This window comes from Priapulus caudatus, unplaced genomic scaffold (genome assembly GCF_000485595.1).
Source record: "Priapulus caudatus unplaced genomic scaffold, Priapulus_caudatus-5.0.1 Scaffold466, whole genome shotgun sequence".
Lineage (NCBI taxonomy): Eukaryota > Metazoa > Priapulida > Priapulimorpha > Priapulimorphida > Priapulidae > Priapulus > Priapulus caudatus.
This window is the reverse complement of record NW_014577527.1, coordinates 16,147-33,791: the sequence shown is the minus strand read 5'-3', so window position 1 is coordinate 33,791 and position 17,645 is coordinate 16,147. Positions and strand designations below refer to the sequence as shown.

General features: G+C 43.6%; 1 protein-coding gene across 1 annotated transcript in view; it reads right to left on the bottom strand.

Annotated features, from left to right (window-relative positions):
- Nucleotides 1-5,354, bottom strand: part of LOC106810715 — a 13,443-nt gene extending 8,089 nt beyond the window's left edge. Inside the window, exons 1-3 of the mRNA XM_014814149.1 lie at nucleotides 5,318-5,354; nucleotides 4,994-5,143; nucleotides 4,534-4,648 (exon numbers count right to left, since the gene is read on the bottom strand). Of these exons, the coding sequence (XP_014669635.1) occupies nucleotides 4,534-4,648; nucleotides 4,994-5,074 (196 nt within the window). The 5' untranslated portion in view covers nucleotides 5,075-5,143; nucleotides 5,318-5,354. The remainder of the gene's footprint in view (nucleotides 1-4,533; nucleotides 4,649-4,993; nucleotides 5,144-5,317) is intronic.
- Between the last annotated feature and the right edge of the window lie 12,291 nt (nucleotides 5,355-17,645).

Sequence of the window (17,645 nt, the reverse complement as noted above, 5' to 3'; positions counted from 1 at the left end):
CTTCAACAAACTAAATTACAGAGGTTAAGCTAAGACATGAGTCTATATTCCTCTAGCATTTCTAACATGTAAGCTCAACTCCTTTTGGAAGATATAATAGTGTAGTATGCCTTTTTCCTATCACCCAAGCCGGTGCCGTTATAAGCGCGGCCAGGAGTGCACGCCAATGGAGCGCCGTATGGCGCGATACCGTTCGCGTATATTTCGGTTAATTATTAGACAATCGGTGCGGTTCAACAAGCTGAAAAAATTAACAGACATTATAGCTTAAGACAATTTGTCTATATCTTATGATTTCCAGAAATGTAAGCTCAACTCCTAGTGGAAGATAAATACGTTGAGTAGCATTTTTCTAATCACCCAAGGCCGGGGGTGCGTATAGCGCCGGCGGGACACGGCATTAGCGGGGCGGCTGGATGCGCGGATACCGTCGCAATTATATTTGAGGTAACTTCAATTAGACTAATCGGTGCTCAACAAGCTGAAAATTTACGCATTAGTAGCTCTAAGAGCATGTCGGGGGAGGGTTCTATATTCCCTTAATGATTTGAAATCCGTTACTCAACTCGTTTGCCACATATTAATAGTTAGTACTCTTCCTATTCGACATAGCGCGGGTATAGCCGGCGCCGCCAATAGGCGCTTATTGCGCGATACCGTTCGCATATATTTAGTAGTTAATTACGACTAGTCGCTTGCTTCAACAAACTGCAAAGATTTAACAGAGATTTATAGCTAAGACAGTGTGTCTATATTCCTCTAGATTTCTAGACATGTAACTCACTCGTTTGCGAGATATATAGTTAGTACCCTTTCCTATCACCATAGCCGTGCGTATATTGATCTATGAGCGCCGATCGTTGCTCCCCCTTTTTCCATCCCCATCATTGCTTTGCGGCGGGGCGCCATCTGTGGTAATTTAACGATTGGCGATAAGGCTTATTGGGCCAATATCAGCTTGATGGTGGGTACCCAAGAAGACCGCCTGTAAAATGTTAAGACTGTACCCTCGCATTAACCACACTCACGATATGGGGTGTAAACGCTACTCTGACCAATAACCCTGTGCCAATAATGATGTTCGGAAATATACCTTGTCCAGTGGCACGTCTTCATGCCACTACCTTTAACAATGGATGTGCCCCCTCGGGAGAGGTACGGCAACCGTAATTCGCTGAAGCCTTTTTTGGCGTTTGTTTGAGTTGAGGGCTGAGGGCAATTGTTCACGATCTTCTAATGTAAAGTTTACAATAATGTTCGTTTTCATACCTAATCCGAGTGTTTTCTAGCTCACAACTAAATTCGTGAATTTATTTCCAATGGCATTTCGAAGTCTGGATTAGCCGCCGCCATCTTTGTCTCGTTTGTGGGAAAGCAAATGGACTGCCGTTAACCTGCAGCCTCGTAAATTAGAGAGACGGTTGTCAAACCTCCACCCACTGCCTATTTATATTTACATAGTTTCACATGGTTAAAATGAAAATTTGGTAAGAAAACAATAAATTATATATTAGAAGAGAAAACCTTTAGGAAATACATCAAAAGACTGTTTATTTACATTAAGCTAAAAGAGTTATTTTGGTGTCACCCCCTGTGATGGTGTCACCCGTGTGCATTCCGCGCACCCCTTGTACACCACTGAGGGTACTATAACATAACATAGTTATAACATACACATTTAATATGTATATGTGCATTACTATAGTAGGTTACATTCGATGTTTACTTCTTGACATCCAACAAATTGTGGCTTAAAATTTTAATTAATCTACTGCATGTTTTACTCTGTATGTTTGAACAACACGACCACCACAGCATCATCACTGAAAACTGCCTTCAATCCTGGACAGACAAAGATTTTGGAGGAGGCTTATAGCAATGGCATGATTGCCAAAAACACTGCGTGTGCTGCACAAAAATTTGCAGAGCGGGCGGCAGGAGACAGGACTGTCTGTTAAAGTTGTTGAGGTAAAATGCAAGTTTTTCTTCTAAGAAACCATGTTGTTGCGGTGTTAATTCCCAATAACATGCATATATTGGAACTCGATCCTTAATTGTTTCTGTAAACTGCCACAGGCGCACTTGCAGCAATTTAGCCTACAGTCATGCCACATGCACGCCGCTGCCATTTACCATATATATATAAGTTAATTCTCAGATGTGTCTTTTACCACTGTTAACATTTCAACACATGCTTGCTGTATTATGGTGATTATATTTATGTAGCCATTAAGCATTCATGCGACACCGTTGAAACATATTTGTGTGTAAATCATTATGATTATTCTTGTTATTTGTATATAAACTTAATTTCAGAATTGGATTGGAAATAAGAAGCGAGCTCTTTCGGGGAAGCTATATCCCGCGCCACACAAGTTCGCCACTGCGCACCAGAGTGGGTTCAACTTGTTTCTGCAAGGCAGTAAATACAGTAAGCTTTCAGGATATGTATTTTCTGAACATGTGCTTATAAATATTTATGTGAGATAGGGGCCAATACAAGTATGAGCTGTGTGGCCTGCCGGATTCTTATGCTCGCAAATAAATCAATGAAAGCCAGTAGTTTTTAGGTTTAATTGCTTGTAGTTATTATATAGCAGCAGCGACTTAGAACTAGCAGCAATTTATAACTATAGGCTATAGCAGTATATGAGATCAGATAGACCAATGTATGTAGTCATCATATATTCGAAAGAAAATCATTCTATAGTATGTACGAAAGGAAGGCTATGATGTAGATGATATGGGCCTTACGTGTTCAGGTTAAAGATGCACTCCCACAAAATATGTATCACAATACATAAAATTATGTTAAGGTTGTGCATAATTAACTTGCTGATAGGCCTATTTGTATGACACAGTGCTCCAGATAATTTTTGGCGTTGATGAGTATTTACTCACCATTTTTTCATGTATGAGTATCGGCAAGATCCCTATGAGTACTCCTTGTTGGCAGTACTCATCATATTTTCTTAGTATGAGTATGACAGAGAATATTAACATATCTTGCCTTTACAACCTCATTAGTTTAAGAGGTTACTCACACAAACTTGACATAGTGATTGTACACACCAAAGACCTGCCCTTCTTTGGAGGCTATGCCCAAACTTCCATGTCACAATATATATCAGCCCAATATTGGCAAAACAATATTGGATCAATATCTGCCTATGTTGACAGGAGGAACTGGACATAACCGAAGTGTGCAATATTGCAACAGGGTATACTTTTTAATGCAGTATATTGGGACAGGGTGTATTTTATGGCGAAAAGCCGTTAGTGACAGGGTCAGGTTTCAAAGTCCCTGAGGCACCCAGTTGGCAGTTCCGAGGCCAGTGCCCCCCCCGGGGGTACCTCAAGCCACTATCATGACTATGTATTATTGTATATATATATACTCATAACTGTACATTGCGTACGACGGTGCGTAATTTTAATTTTTAATTTTGCTAGTTGTTTATATGTCACTAATATTGCCATTAAATTCAGTGATATGCGGGAATTACGATTTTAAATCAGAATACGATAACATTAATACAAAAAATATTACTAATAGTAATAGTACTAATAGTACTATTACTAAAGATTCAGTAGCCGAGTAGGGCCTACCGCCTGGTATTACTATTAGTATTAGTATTAGTTAGTATTAGTGTCGTCACTATCTATATATAGTGGCAGTACTGAGTACAGTAGTAGTGGGCGCGCAAAACCACTTTAGGCACCTTAGGTATCACGAGCTAGGTGATGCACAGAGTGCGCACAGAGGTGGATTTGCGCCCAGTACTGCCTACTGCCTACTGGTACTAGAAGTAGGAGTAGGACTAGGAGGCTACAGCCTACAGGAGGTCCATGGGCATGATGGGGGTGATACCATGCATGCAATCATGCATGCATGAGGCATTAATTAAGATTAACTGCACCGGGTGACTAGGTATATCATCATAAGAGACTATGTCTATGGTGACACCAACCCTGGTGACGCTGCTGTATCATGTAGTACTAATGTTGGGTAACAGCCCTTACCTTCTGCATATTCATCTTTGCTAAACTGGTTTACTTTTCTTCTGCTAATAAATGGCCGAGTGGTCGTCGTGGCGGAAATGACGTCTCAGTACGGCATGCTGGGATAAGCGATAATGACGTTTCTCTCGAATTACGATTCACGCTGATACATATTTTGTGGGAGTGCATCTTTAACCTGAACACTAGAGGCCATATCACTACATATAGCCTTCCTTTCGTAACATATCTATAGATGATTGTTCTTCGAAATATATGATGACTACATTACATTGTTCTATCTGATCTCATATACTGCTATAGCCTATAGTTATAAATTGCTGCTAGTTCTAAGTCGCTGCTCTATATAATACTACATAGCAATTAAACCCTAAAAACTACTGGCTTTCATTGGATTTATTTGCGAGCATAAGAATCCGGCAGGCCACACAGCTCATACTTGTATTGGGCCTCCTATCTACACATAATTATTTATAAGCACATGTTCAGAAAATACATATCCTGAAAGCTTACTGTATTTACTGCCTTTGCAGAACAAGTTGAACCCACTCTGGTGCGCAGTGGCGACTTTGTGTGGGCGGGGATATAGCTTCCCCGAAAGAGCTCGCTTCTTATTTCCAATCCAATTCTGAAATTAAGTTTATATACAAATAACAAGAATAATCATAATGATTTTACACACAAATATGTTTCAACGGGTGTGCATGATGCTTAATGCTACATAAATATATCACCATAATACAGCAAGCATGTTTGAAATGTTAACAGTGGTAAAAGACACATCTGAGAATTAACTTATATATATAGTGTAAATGGGCAGCGGCGTGCATGTGGCATGACTGTAGGCTAAATTGCTGCAAGTGCGCCTGTGCAGTTTACAGAACAAATTTAAGGATCGAGTTCCAATATATGCATGTTATTGGGAATTAACACCAACAACATGGTTTCTTAGAAGAAAAAACTTGCATTTTACCTCAACAACTTTAACAGACAGTCCTGTCTCCTGCCCCGCTCTGCAAATTTTTGCAGCACACGCAGTGTTTTTTGCAATCATGCCATTGCTATAAGCCTCCTCCAAAATCTTTGTCTGTCCAGGATTGAATGCAGTTTTCAGTGATGATCGCTGTGGTGGTCGTGTTGTTCAAAACATACAGAGTAAAACATGCAGTGATTAATTAAAATTTTAAGCCACAATTTGTAGGGATGTCAAGAAGTCAAACATCGAATGTAACCTACTATAGTAATGCACATATACATATTAAATGTGTATGTTATATAACTATGTTATGTTATATACCCTCAGTGGCGTCACAAGGGGTGCGCGGAATGCACCGGGTGACACCATCACAGGGGGTGACACCAAAATAACTCTTTTAGCTTAATGTTAAAATAAACAGTTTTGATGTAGTTCCTAAAGGTTTTCTCTTCTAATATATAATTCTATTGTTTTCTTACCAAATTTTCATTTTAATCATGTGAAACTATGTAAATATAAATAGGCAGTGGGTGGAGGTTTGACAACCGTCTCTCTAATTTACGAGGCTGCAGGTATACGGCAGTCCATTTGCTTTCCCACAAACGAGACAAAGATGGCGGCGGCTAATCCAGACTTCGAAATGCCATTGGAAATAAATTCACGATTTACGGTGAGCTAGAAAACACTCGGATTAGGTATGAAAACGAACATTATTGTAAACTTTACATTAGAAGATCGTGAACAATTGACCTCAGCCCTCAATCAACAAACGCCAAATAAAAGGCTTCGCGAATTACGGTTGCCGTCACTCTTCCCGGAGGGGCACATCCATTGTGAAGGTAGTGCATGAATGACTGCATGGACAAGGTATATTTTCCCGAAACATCATTATTGCACAGGGGTTATTTGGTCAGCAGTGGCGTTTCACCACCATATCGTGAGTGTGGCTTAATGCGAGGGTACAGTCTTAATCATTTATTACAGCGGTCTTCTGGGGTACCACATCAAGCTGATATTGGGCCCAACAATATGATCAGCCACTACTTGGCAAAACAATATTGGATCAATATCTGCTATGTTGACAGAGAGGACAGGACATAACCGAAGTGTGCAAATTGACCAGGGTATACTTTTTAATGCAGATATATGGGGGACAGGTGTTTAGGGCGAAAAGCCGTTAGTGACGGGTGCAGTTTCAAAGTCCTGAGGCACCCAGTTGGTCAGTTCCGCAGGCGAGTGCCCCCCCCCGGGGTGACTCAAGCCACTAGCTCTCTGACTATGTATTATGTTACTTATTAACTATAAGGCTGTACATCTGCGGTACGACGGTGCGTAATTTTAATTTTTAATTTTGCTAGTTGTTTTATATGTCGACTAATATTTGCAATTAAATTCAGTGATATGTGGGAATTACGATTCTTAATCAGATACGCAACATTAATACAAAAAAAATAATTACTAATACTATTACTAAAGATCAGACCGTCCTCTATTATATTAGTTAATACTAGTATTAGTTAGTATGGTAGTGTTCGTCCAGCTATTCTATATACTATAGTGGCCAGCCTACTGTACAGTACATGTAGTAGGGGCGGCTGCGCGAAAACACTTTAGCACCTTAGGTATCACGAGCCTAGGTGCATGCACAGAGTGCGCACAGAGGTGGAATTGCGCCCGTACTGCCTACTGGTATAGGAGCTCAGGACTAGAGAGGCTACCAGGCCTACAGGAGGTCCATGGGCGGTGATACCATTCCAAGATACCATGCATTGCAATCTGCATGCATTGAGGCATTATTATATGATTAATTCCGCACGCCGTGCTAGGTAATCATCATCATAAGTGACTATGTCTTATGGTGACACCAGACCCTCGGTGGACGCTGCTGTATCATGTTTAGTACTAATGTTGCAGGTACAGCACTTACCTTCTGCCATTATTATACTTTGCTAAACCCTGGCGTTTTACTTTATCTGCTAAGCTAATAAAATGGACGAGATCGCGTCGTACCGCTGGCGGCAAATGACGTATCAGTTACGGCACATGCTGGGATAGCGATAATGACGTTTCTCGCGAAATTACGATTCACGCGGATCATCCTAGAAATGTAACAATTAATAAAAAAAGATCTATTGTCACACGCATATGCGCTGTGAACTGCCGCAGGTCTCGGGGCATTGGGCGTGTGAATGCTTGTGAAACGGTGACATTAGCAGCGCTAGAAAACACGAAATGTAAGGCCGCAACGAAAACTGAAAAAGAAAGGACAGCGGATACTCGATAGGCTGAATATCCGAGTAGATCGAGAAGGGAAAAGAGAGTATATAGAGCGGCCGGATAAAACTTCACGCATGCTTTCTGATCGTTTATGGAGAATCTTATTGTAGAATTATAATAGTAATTGTCTAGAATTAAGTTAATTCAATTAGTAGATCTTATTGTAGAATGTATAATAGTCAATTGTAGAATTTAGTTCATTCATTCGTGAAATCTTATATGCAGAATTATAGGCATAATAGCAATTGTAGAATTAGTTCGTTCATTCTTCACGATAACAAAATCTCAATTTCATATGTCGTAAACGGAATTCAGTTTTAAGTTCAAATTTAACATACTATGGCCTGCAATACTTACTGTGCAATTACGGGGACAAACGCAGCTGCAGAGAGTTCCGTGAGCTAGAGTTTTATCTCTATTCTTCTCCATCGCACACTCCTGCTTCGCTTCTTCCGCACGACAAACACAAGACATCAGTCGATTTCTTATGACACGGCTTTGATTGCCTAAAGTGCTTATGCTTCGTTATGCATTACGAGCGTGTATATACGCCATTGAATACTGCGGTCGTCGTGTCCCGTACGTGCGTGGCGTTGCGGAACGTTGTCGGTGTGTGTATTGTGGGCGGTGTGCGCGTGCGTGCGTAGCGTGTGTGGGTCATGTGTAAAAAAAACCAATTGATAAATAACGGATCGGCTTTAATTAATGAAATTGAATTAATTTTAAAATTTTAAGTTAGTATTTAAAAACTCGGACAGTTGTAAATGGACCTTCGTTTTTGAATAGACCACGACACTTACTCAATTTCAGTGTCGGAGATTTGTAAAAATTAATTAAATAAAAAATAAATTAAATTAATAAATTTATTATTAATTAGTGTGACGTGTGATTAATTTGTCATACATTCGGCATGGAAAATAATCTCCGCCTGCTAGCGGACAAGCCGACCGAAGAGAAGTGACAAGGTTTAAGTTAAGTGAAGTGATTGAAGTGGAAGTAATAGGAAGTGAAGTGCAGAGAGGAAGTGTTGGGATTCTATCTCTTGGACTCTTTACCTGCCGGATCTCCTGCTCGTATTTGACGCTCGCCCTCTAGGGCAGCACGGTACGCTTCGCCAGCTCGTCGGTGGATGCCCAACGGCGGCAGGATGACAGCGGTTTTGGGATTGTCGCATCCGCACGACTGGGCGGTTCAAGCGCTGAGGAACATCGTCCTGCGACACGCCTTGTCCAATCGATTACCCACGCCATGGCAGACCTGGCAATGTGTAACACACGAATGCAGGACTATCAATGTGTACACCGCATGCAGACCTTGTCCAATGTGTACACACGGCTGCAGGGACTGGTCAATAGTGTACACACGGCATGCAGACTGTCAATGTGTACCGACGCAGGCAGACCCTGTTCAATGTGTTACACACGCATGCAGAACCTGTCAATGTGTACACACGCATGCAGACCTGTCAATGTGTACACACGCATGCAGACAGCATCAGTCGCTGCTTCGCCCGAGTTTAAAACATAGCTATCATGTACACGCCACTCTACTAATCGTCTGTTAAATCTGAGATATATTTTTTTAATATCTTAATTTTGGTCATTAATTTTTAATTATATAAGAAACAGACAGTTAGGCAGCGATTTAAAGTTTATGTTCGGTGCATTGGCCGCAACGCTATTCACTATCTCGAGCTCTTACAATGTTCTCTGTAGGTGGTAGATAGACATCGGAACATAGTAAAAGAGTTCGAAATGTCACTAGCTGCTGCTCTGGCGTGATCTCTTTTGAAGTTGACGGCGACATAGATCGATCACGAGTGGCACAGCGTAACGAACCAATATTATACCTATCAGGTGCGGGTTACACGCGCGCACACGCATGCACACACAGAAACACGCGCGCACGACCACACGCGTGCACACACAGAAACACACCACACACACACACACACACACACAACACACACAACACACACACATCACAGCACAGCACACACAGAAAACACGCGCGCCAGACCACACGCGTGCACACACACAGCACACAACACACACACACCACATCACACACACACACCACACACACACACACACACACACACGCCACACACACGCGCACACACCGCACAACACACACACACACACACGCACACACACACACCAGCGCACGCACGCCCAGCACACACAGAAACACCGCGCGCGCACGACACACGCGTCGCACACACCAGGAAACACGCGCAAGCCGACAAAGAAAACACACGCACACACACAAAGACACGCACGCACGCACGCATGCACACCACACACACACCAGACACACACCACACACAGCACACACCACACCACGCACACACACACACACACAGCAAACACCACACACACACGCACGAAGCGCACGTCAAGACACGACACAACACCACACACACACAACACACACACCACACACACACACACACCAACACTCACCACACCACACACAGGAATACCTTGGCGCAGTGTAGTATGATATGGGGATCCCGGCCACGACCGAATGAATACGTTGTGTTGTGTTGACTCTCACGGTTGAACGTCTTGCAGCTATACATAGGGCAGCGCCGCTCTATAGTTCTCTAATCAATGTAATTAATAACTACATCCATAACTCAATAGCCTTATACTTATATACTATATTATTTTAATATAATATTATATATAATATATGTTGTCATTTGTATAGCATGATGAAGAGACTCTCGAAGACACAAGCGTTCTATTTCTCTCTCTCTCTTTCTTTTCTCTCTATCTTATATAATATAATATATATATATTATATATATATATATATATATATGATGTGTGTGTGTGTGGTTGTGTCTGGTGTGTGTAACCTGTGTGTTGTGGTGTGGTGTGTGTGTGTTAGGAATAACCTGTGGTTCTGTGTGTGTGCGGCTGTGTGTGTATGTGCTGTGTGTGTGTGTGTGTGTGTGTGCTGTCGTGTGTGATGTGTAGTGTGTGTTGTGTGTGTGTGAGTGTGTGCGTGTGCTTGTGACTCCAGTCGTGCGTGTTGGTATGTGTGTGCGTAAGTGTGTATGTGTGTGTGTGTGTGTGTTGGCTCGGTGTGTGATGGCATGTAGCTGTGTGTGTGTGTGTGTGCTGTGGTTCGATACTATTAGCGTTCTATTTCTCTCTCTCTCTCTCTCTCTCTCTCTCTCTCTCTTCTCCTCTCTTCTCTCTATAATATATATATTATATATATATATATAATGATATATATAATCGTATTATATAATATATATATATATATATATATGCGTAGCAGTACATGGTTCGCCCACCTGTTTAATACGGATCGACGTGGCCTGCCCGGGATGGATGTCAATGGCGTCAGTCCTCGGGCGAAAAGAAATACATCCTGCGATGACTTGGACGCGGAAAGCCACACTTTAGTCTGAAGATCGTTCAGACATACTCGATGTCCCTCGACGAATAGTCACTAGTGACCGCACCTCTACATGCAGCAAACACACAGATACCGTCATGGTACAGTATCCATATTTGCCCGTAGCATATACGCATTCACTACTACTCATACCTATATATATATAATTCCCTATATATATTATATATACTATACGATATCAGTAAATAATCACAACATTATGTGTATTGAGTATGTGTTATTGTGATTAGTTACTTCTGATAATATACTAAATAATTATTATATTATACTATATGTGTGTGTGCTGTGCTTCAAATTAAATATGTTACCCGTTGCCAAATTTCGTGAATTTAGCAGCGCGTGAACAATTTCGAGAAATGACGACTAGGTTATGTTATTGCAGCTTATTCATTCAAGTATCATATACGGAGGTCCTGAAAGCGCGTGACCCAGATCGCAGATTCACGGCAATATATTTTAGAAAACAGTTGTTTTCGCATTTCTGTTAAAATTTGATTGCAGTTAAACACCCGAAAAACTTAAGAGAGTACGATCTTTGTAAAAAAATCGAGAGCAAAACGAGAATGCATGATAGATTGGGCGTTTTCATTTGACTTTGCCATTAATTCGACCGCGGTGGGGGCGACAACGGCGGGGCCCCCGCGGTGAGTAATACGCATCTACGATAGATAGAAAATCACGTCTGACGGTTTTAAAGAAAGTAGTTCTTTCAAGATACCTTAACATCATACGCGTTTTGAAGCTCGCACTGCTAACGCATTTCACCTCCAGTAAGGAGTTAGGCGGTTTCAACTGTTCGTTAATACTTATTGAGCATGCTTTTAGGCAGGTTAGCACAGGCTTACATTACAAAAAAATATTTGACGGAATATGTTTGACGCATCGTCTGCGCATAGACTCGCATTTATATCAGTAAATAAACTAAATGCCATAGCATTTGCAGATGCAGTGCCAAATGTAAATTTGCTGGTCGCTATATATAGATATACTTATGCTTACGAACATATAGGTGATGTAACTCCCCTGTGCCGTGCTATTAATGATAGTTGTTATATAATCACCATATAGAGCACCGGGTTGCGAAACTCTCTTGTACAGTTTCTGCATTGATTGCACAACATGATCTGAACAGCCTGTAAAACAGTTGCCATAAATCCAGTTGAAATGTCCGTAAAGTCCGTGGAAAATACAAAAGAAATTGTATGCAGTCCACAAACATCCCAACGGACGATCCCTTTTCAAATGCTAGCACGGTGCCGAACATCATAAAGCAGTGTGCTCTTGCACCCTCATCCGTGACGCAAAATACATGACTTGTCATGAGCTTTTAGATGTCTTACGCTATCACTCAGGCTAACGCTTCATTATGGTGTTTCTCAAACTATTGAGCTATTAATTGCATTAATGATTAATCGATAACATGATTGATTAATCTAACCCTAACCCTAACCCTAAACTTAACCTATAACATAAACTAACATTCAATGACATTAAGGTTGGGAACACTCCTAATGCAGCGTATCACCCGTCCACTCAAAGTAATAAACGGATAAGTGTGCGTAAAAAGTGTGTGTTGGGGGGGTGGCACGATGGCCTGGTTGAAATTAATGTTTGAAATAATGCTTTACCAACAACGTTCGCCCTATTTAACCACAACGTCGCACCCTATTCAACACAGCGTCCGCACCTTTTAACCACAACGTCGCCCTATTTCAACCACAACGTCGCCCCGATTAACCAACAGCGTCGCACCTACTTTAAACCATAAACGTCGCCCGCTATTTAACCAACAGCGTCGCTTCATATTAACCGCCAACGTTCGCACCGTATTTAACCACAACGTCCACCTCTTATTTAACCACAATACGTCTGCCCTATTTAACCACAAGCTCGCCCCTAATTTAACCACAACGTCGCCCTATTTAACCCACACGTTCGCCCCTATTTAACACAGCGTCGCACCTATTTAACCACAACGTATCGCCTATTAACCACAGCGTCGCTCCTATTTACGCAACGTCGCACCTATTTAACCACAACGTCACCTTATTTAACCACAACGTCGCCCCTATTTAACACAGCGTCGCCCCCCCTATTTAACACACAACGTCGCCGACTTTACAACCACAACGTCGCCCCTACTTTAACCACAACGTCACCCCTAATTTACCACAACGTCGACTATTTAACCACAACGTCTCCCCTATTTACCACAACGTCCCCCGCACTATTTACCCCCACAACCGTCGCCCCTATTTAACCACAACGTCCCGGCACACTAATTCTAACCACCAACAGTCGCCCTATCTTACATCACAAGCGTCCGCCTATTTAACACCACAGGCGTTGCTCCTATTTAGACCACAACCGTCGCACCTCATTTAACCACCACCACGTCCGCCCTATTCTACCACCCACACACCGTCGCCCCTATCTTGAACCACACACGTCCGCCTATTTCACTCCACAACGCGACCTACTACCTCTCTTAACCACACAACGCGTCGCCCCTATTTAACCACCAACGCTCGCCGCTATTTAACCACCAAAACGTACCCCCACTTCTAACCACACACGTCCGCCCTATTTACAACCACGTCCGCACCCTACTTTAACACACCACACCGGTCGCACCCTATTCTAACCACAACGTGCCCCTTACTTTACCCCCACGTCCCGCACTTCATTTAACCCACACGTCGCCCCCATACTTTCACCACACACGTCCGCCTATTTAACCCCACATCGTCGCCCCTATTGTCACACGAACCACGCTCGCCCCTCACTTATACACCACAACACCGTCGCACTATCTAACCAACAGATTGCCTATTTCACACCCAGTCCCGCACTCATGTTAACCCGCACACGTCGCCTCCTCTTCTAACGGCCTCCCCTTACGTTCACACACCATGCTCAACAAACCCTATTTTAAACGACCGTCTTGGAAGCTTACGTCCAATATGATCCCTTTGTCGTCTCGAATCGGCCTTATCATACGCTCTGGTGCTCCAGTTTCGCTACAATCGATTTAGCTGCTAACCCTCTCTCCCCACGGCCTCAGCGTCCGACTCGTAACCGACGACCACGAACGCCACCGAGCACTGTCTTCACATCCATAGATGCCCACCCTCTTCGCTCCGCCGCCCCGTTCCGCCGCCACTCACCTCTAATAGGTAGCTACAGTCTCGTCTCCACGATGCGCTGAACCCAAGCTTGCTCGACTTCAGCGCTTCTCCAGTTCGCTCGCGTGCACTACACCCGCGCTGCCGCCTCAGTACATTTGCGCGGTCCAGGCCACAGCCAGGTGGGCGCGCCGATATCTACTCGTGCCGCCGCACATTTCAAGTCCGCAAGTACGCCGCGCCGCGTCCCGGACCGAGCCGCACGGTTTTGGATTCCGCAGCACACGGCCTCACGCGCGGCAAACGGTCTTGCGCCTGACTTCCCAGTCTCCGATGTTCACCTCGGCGTGGCGCCGGTAACGGCGAACCCCGGCCGCGCTTGCCGGTCCGCGCACGACACGCCTCGGGACAGTGTTCGATGGACGCTGACCACGCGCGAGGTATCGGCCGCGCGCATCCGCCCGGCTCAGCAGCGCGCACCACACTTATCCGCACCACGCGTCGCCCGCTCGCCCCGCCCCGACACCCGTTCCCCCCCGAAGCCGTCGCATCGACGTCTCCAGCGGCGAAAAAGTCGGCACGAAGCGTCCGCCGCCTGCCACCTCACGGTCCGCCTCGCAGACCCGCGTTATTTTTGATCGCGCCGCTTGTCGCTCGGGCGAGGGCGCATACTTCACGCTTCGTGTAGCGTACATGTGATGGCGGCCGTCTGGTAATTGTTGTCAACAGCGTGTTCTTGGGTTTGCGGAGGGTTGACGCGATCACATAGGCGATGAACCATGTTACAATGTTATGTCATTAACGAATGTAGATGCAGGACATAGAGCGTGGATGGGCGGGGATGCACATCCCAACACTTAGTGACCGCTTGCCCAGCGGTCTATGTCTCCCCTGAGGTACATGCGGAACGTATACCCTGGGTCACGGAGTCCGCGGATATACCGGAACGTAGCCTGGTACTATCTAATACGCCAGACCGTACCATTGCCTACCTCCACATAACGGGTCTAGGGAGTTCACCTACGCCTACTCCGCTAACCCTAAGCCCTAATCGCCTAACGCGAACAGTCCAGATGGTACCAGCGGTTACGTTCCTGTGATACGCGACCGTACCAGGGTAGCGTTATGGCAGTACCGCACAAACTGCATGCAGTGCCCCCCTCTCAGGATACCCCTGCCACAATGCTAGCTACATTTTGAAAGATGGGCGGACGCTCAGGGGGAAATCCCAGCGATACGGGAGATTGTGTAAAACCAGCATATGATTTATAAAGAGGTAATATGGGCGGCACAAATCCGCGTACTACTTTCGTATTCCACTATTTTATCAAATTATTGTATGAAATAACAGTTCGATTCTTGTAATATCTTTGTAACTTTTATTAAGTCCAAAATTTATACATAGGATCACGGTAACTGGCTGCTGTAAAACTTGTAGATAAAAAAAACGTATACGATTAAGAAATTGTAAACTGAAATCTGCTATGATCAGTGGGTAGAATTGCGCACTCGCAGTTAGATATGCGATATTATAGTGACTTACAGGCACTCTTAATAAAATTAAACTTTGTTTTTTTTTAAAGGGTTAGGGTTAGGGTTTCAGGTTACGGTTTTAGGGTTTAGGTTAGCTTGAGGTTAGGGTTAGGTTTTTTTTTTTTTTAAGTGCCTAGTAGTTATATATATCGGGCATCTAACTTGCGGGTCGCGCGGTAGATATGCCTATGAGCGAGAGTGCGCATCTGTGCGTGGAGTTTGCTACTCAGGGAGACATTAGGACTCCCTATCGAGGCCTTATTGCGACGCGTATGCGGGGGATGGCGTGTTTAATTAATGGCCTGCTTTCAGCGAGGAAAATGAAGAACAATGGAAAATGAGGAAATTTACCCCATAGTCATAAAATTGCCAAATGTTTCGTGTTTGCCTTTAAAATTCTCATCGCTCGCGTTCATTTTACATACGCCTCCACAGTACACTGCAGACGTATTGTCTAGACGCATTGTCTGCATTGATATAATGTGTACACATCACATTTATGTATCAACATCGGCCACGCTTACGCTTGCGCTTGCAAATATGCTATGCCTGCTGTATAACGCTAGTGTATAACTCAGAGCGCGCGCACTCGCTTAGATGCGCTGCCGTATAAAGTTGATAACTCAACAACCACTATCCTGATTTTGACGAGTTTTTTTTTACTACCCCGGCGGGATACCAAGCATTGAAATCTGGTATCCAACACAAAAATCTACTATCACGCGGATATCGGGATACCGCTAATTTCGACCCCTGAGATGGGGTGAAAATATGCACTTTTTGGTTCAAATCTGGTTGTTTTTCTCATACTATCTTACAGTTTTAGCGTTCTTAGTAAAATATGTTTTATCAAAATTTCAGGGAAAGATGATCTCAGTGCTGTAGTTGGAGGGGGGTTGCGTGTTATTAAACCTTTGGAAGCAAAAGAAAAAAATAACCCTAGAATTCACAAATATTGCACCTACAATTTCAATTTTTTCGCGTGGCATGCCCCCAGACCCCTACTGTTACGTAAAAGGCCACAGTATGTTTGTTTGAATTATGTGCTTGCCGATAGGTGGCGTAACTAGTTAAGTTGAGTAAGATGAGCAGTCGCCATTTTATTTCTGCTAAGCTTACGATTTTGTAATGTCTCAGATAAAGCGTTTGAAAACCTCGAAAATCACATCTATTTTTAAAAGTCGTGAAGGAGAAGCTGGAGAACTGGATGTCGGCAGCATTCCAGCTGAAACGGATAAAGGGTATAGAGAGGAAACAAGCAAGAGCCCTAAACCCAGTGTCAGTGAAGAGGCAGTCGAAAATAATGGAGACGATGACAATTGGATGAACCCCAATCATCCTCCTCCCGGACCCGGAATAATCCCGGCAAAAGAAACCGCAACCAAAAAAATCCAGGCCAAGTGGTTCATAATCTATCCATGGCTTCACTATGTGCCATCACTAAAACGGATACTTTGCTTCTATTGCTCGCAAGCAGAGAAACGGGCCCACTTAACAATATCAAAAAACAAGGAGCCAGCTTTCCTCACTTCCGGTTTTGACAACTGGAAAAAAGCAACATCTAGATTCGAGAGTCACCAAGCTTCAGAATCACATAGAATCGCTGTGGCAACGATTTAGTCGATGTCTCAGCTGACCATCGCCGTCCAGATGAACACCAATCTGAGGCAACAACAGGAAGTAGCCAGCAAAGCCCTTCTAAAGCCTTCTTGATGTAGCGCTCATAACTGTAGCAAAATTGACAGCGGTATTTTTTATACTTCGGTATTTCTCTATTTTATGGCTTGAAAGTAAAACGTATTTATTTAATGAAACATCAGTTGAAGAAATTGCCAGAAGATATACAGGTAATGTAGGAAATTACCCATAGCGAATCTTTAGTCTGCAGCATTGCTGGGCCGGCTACCCCAGGGGCCAGTGCCGTGGGGCTCATACTCAGTCATAGGGTCTATGTCCCCCAGGGTACGTTCCGCACCCTGGTAACTATCTGATATGGTTAGGGAGTAGGCGTAGGTGACTCCCTATACTCGTTAGTGGAGTAGGTGAGGTACGATCCGGCTTATTATATAGTACTACTACTAGTACTTGAAAATAGGGTTGTCAGCTTGAGGGGTTGTCGCTTGCGAGTGGAGGGTGTTGGGGAGTAGCTCCCTGTGTACAGTTTACCTGCGATTGGTTAAGCTAGTCCGCGACTATTACAAGGTTTTGTCTGTCACCTAACAAGCTAAAAAACATAAGTATTAGTTATTTTCAGTATTATAAGTTGATTTCTGCTT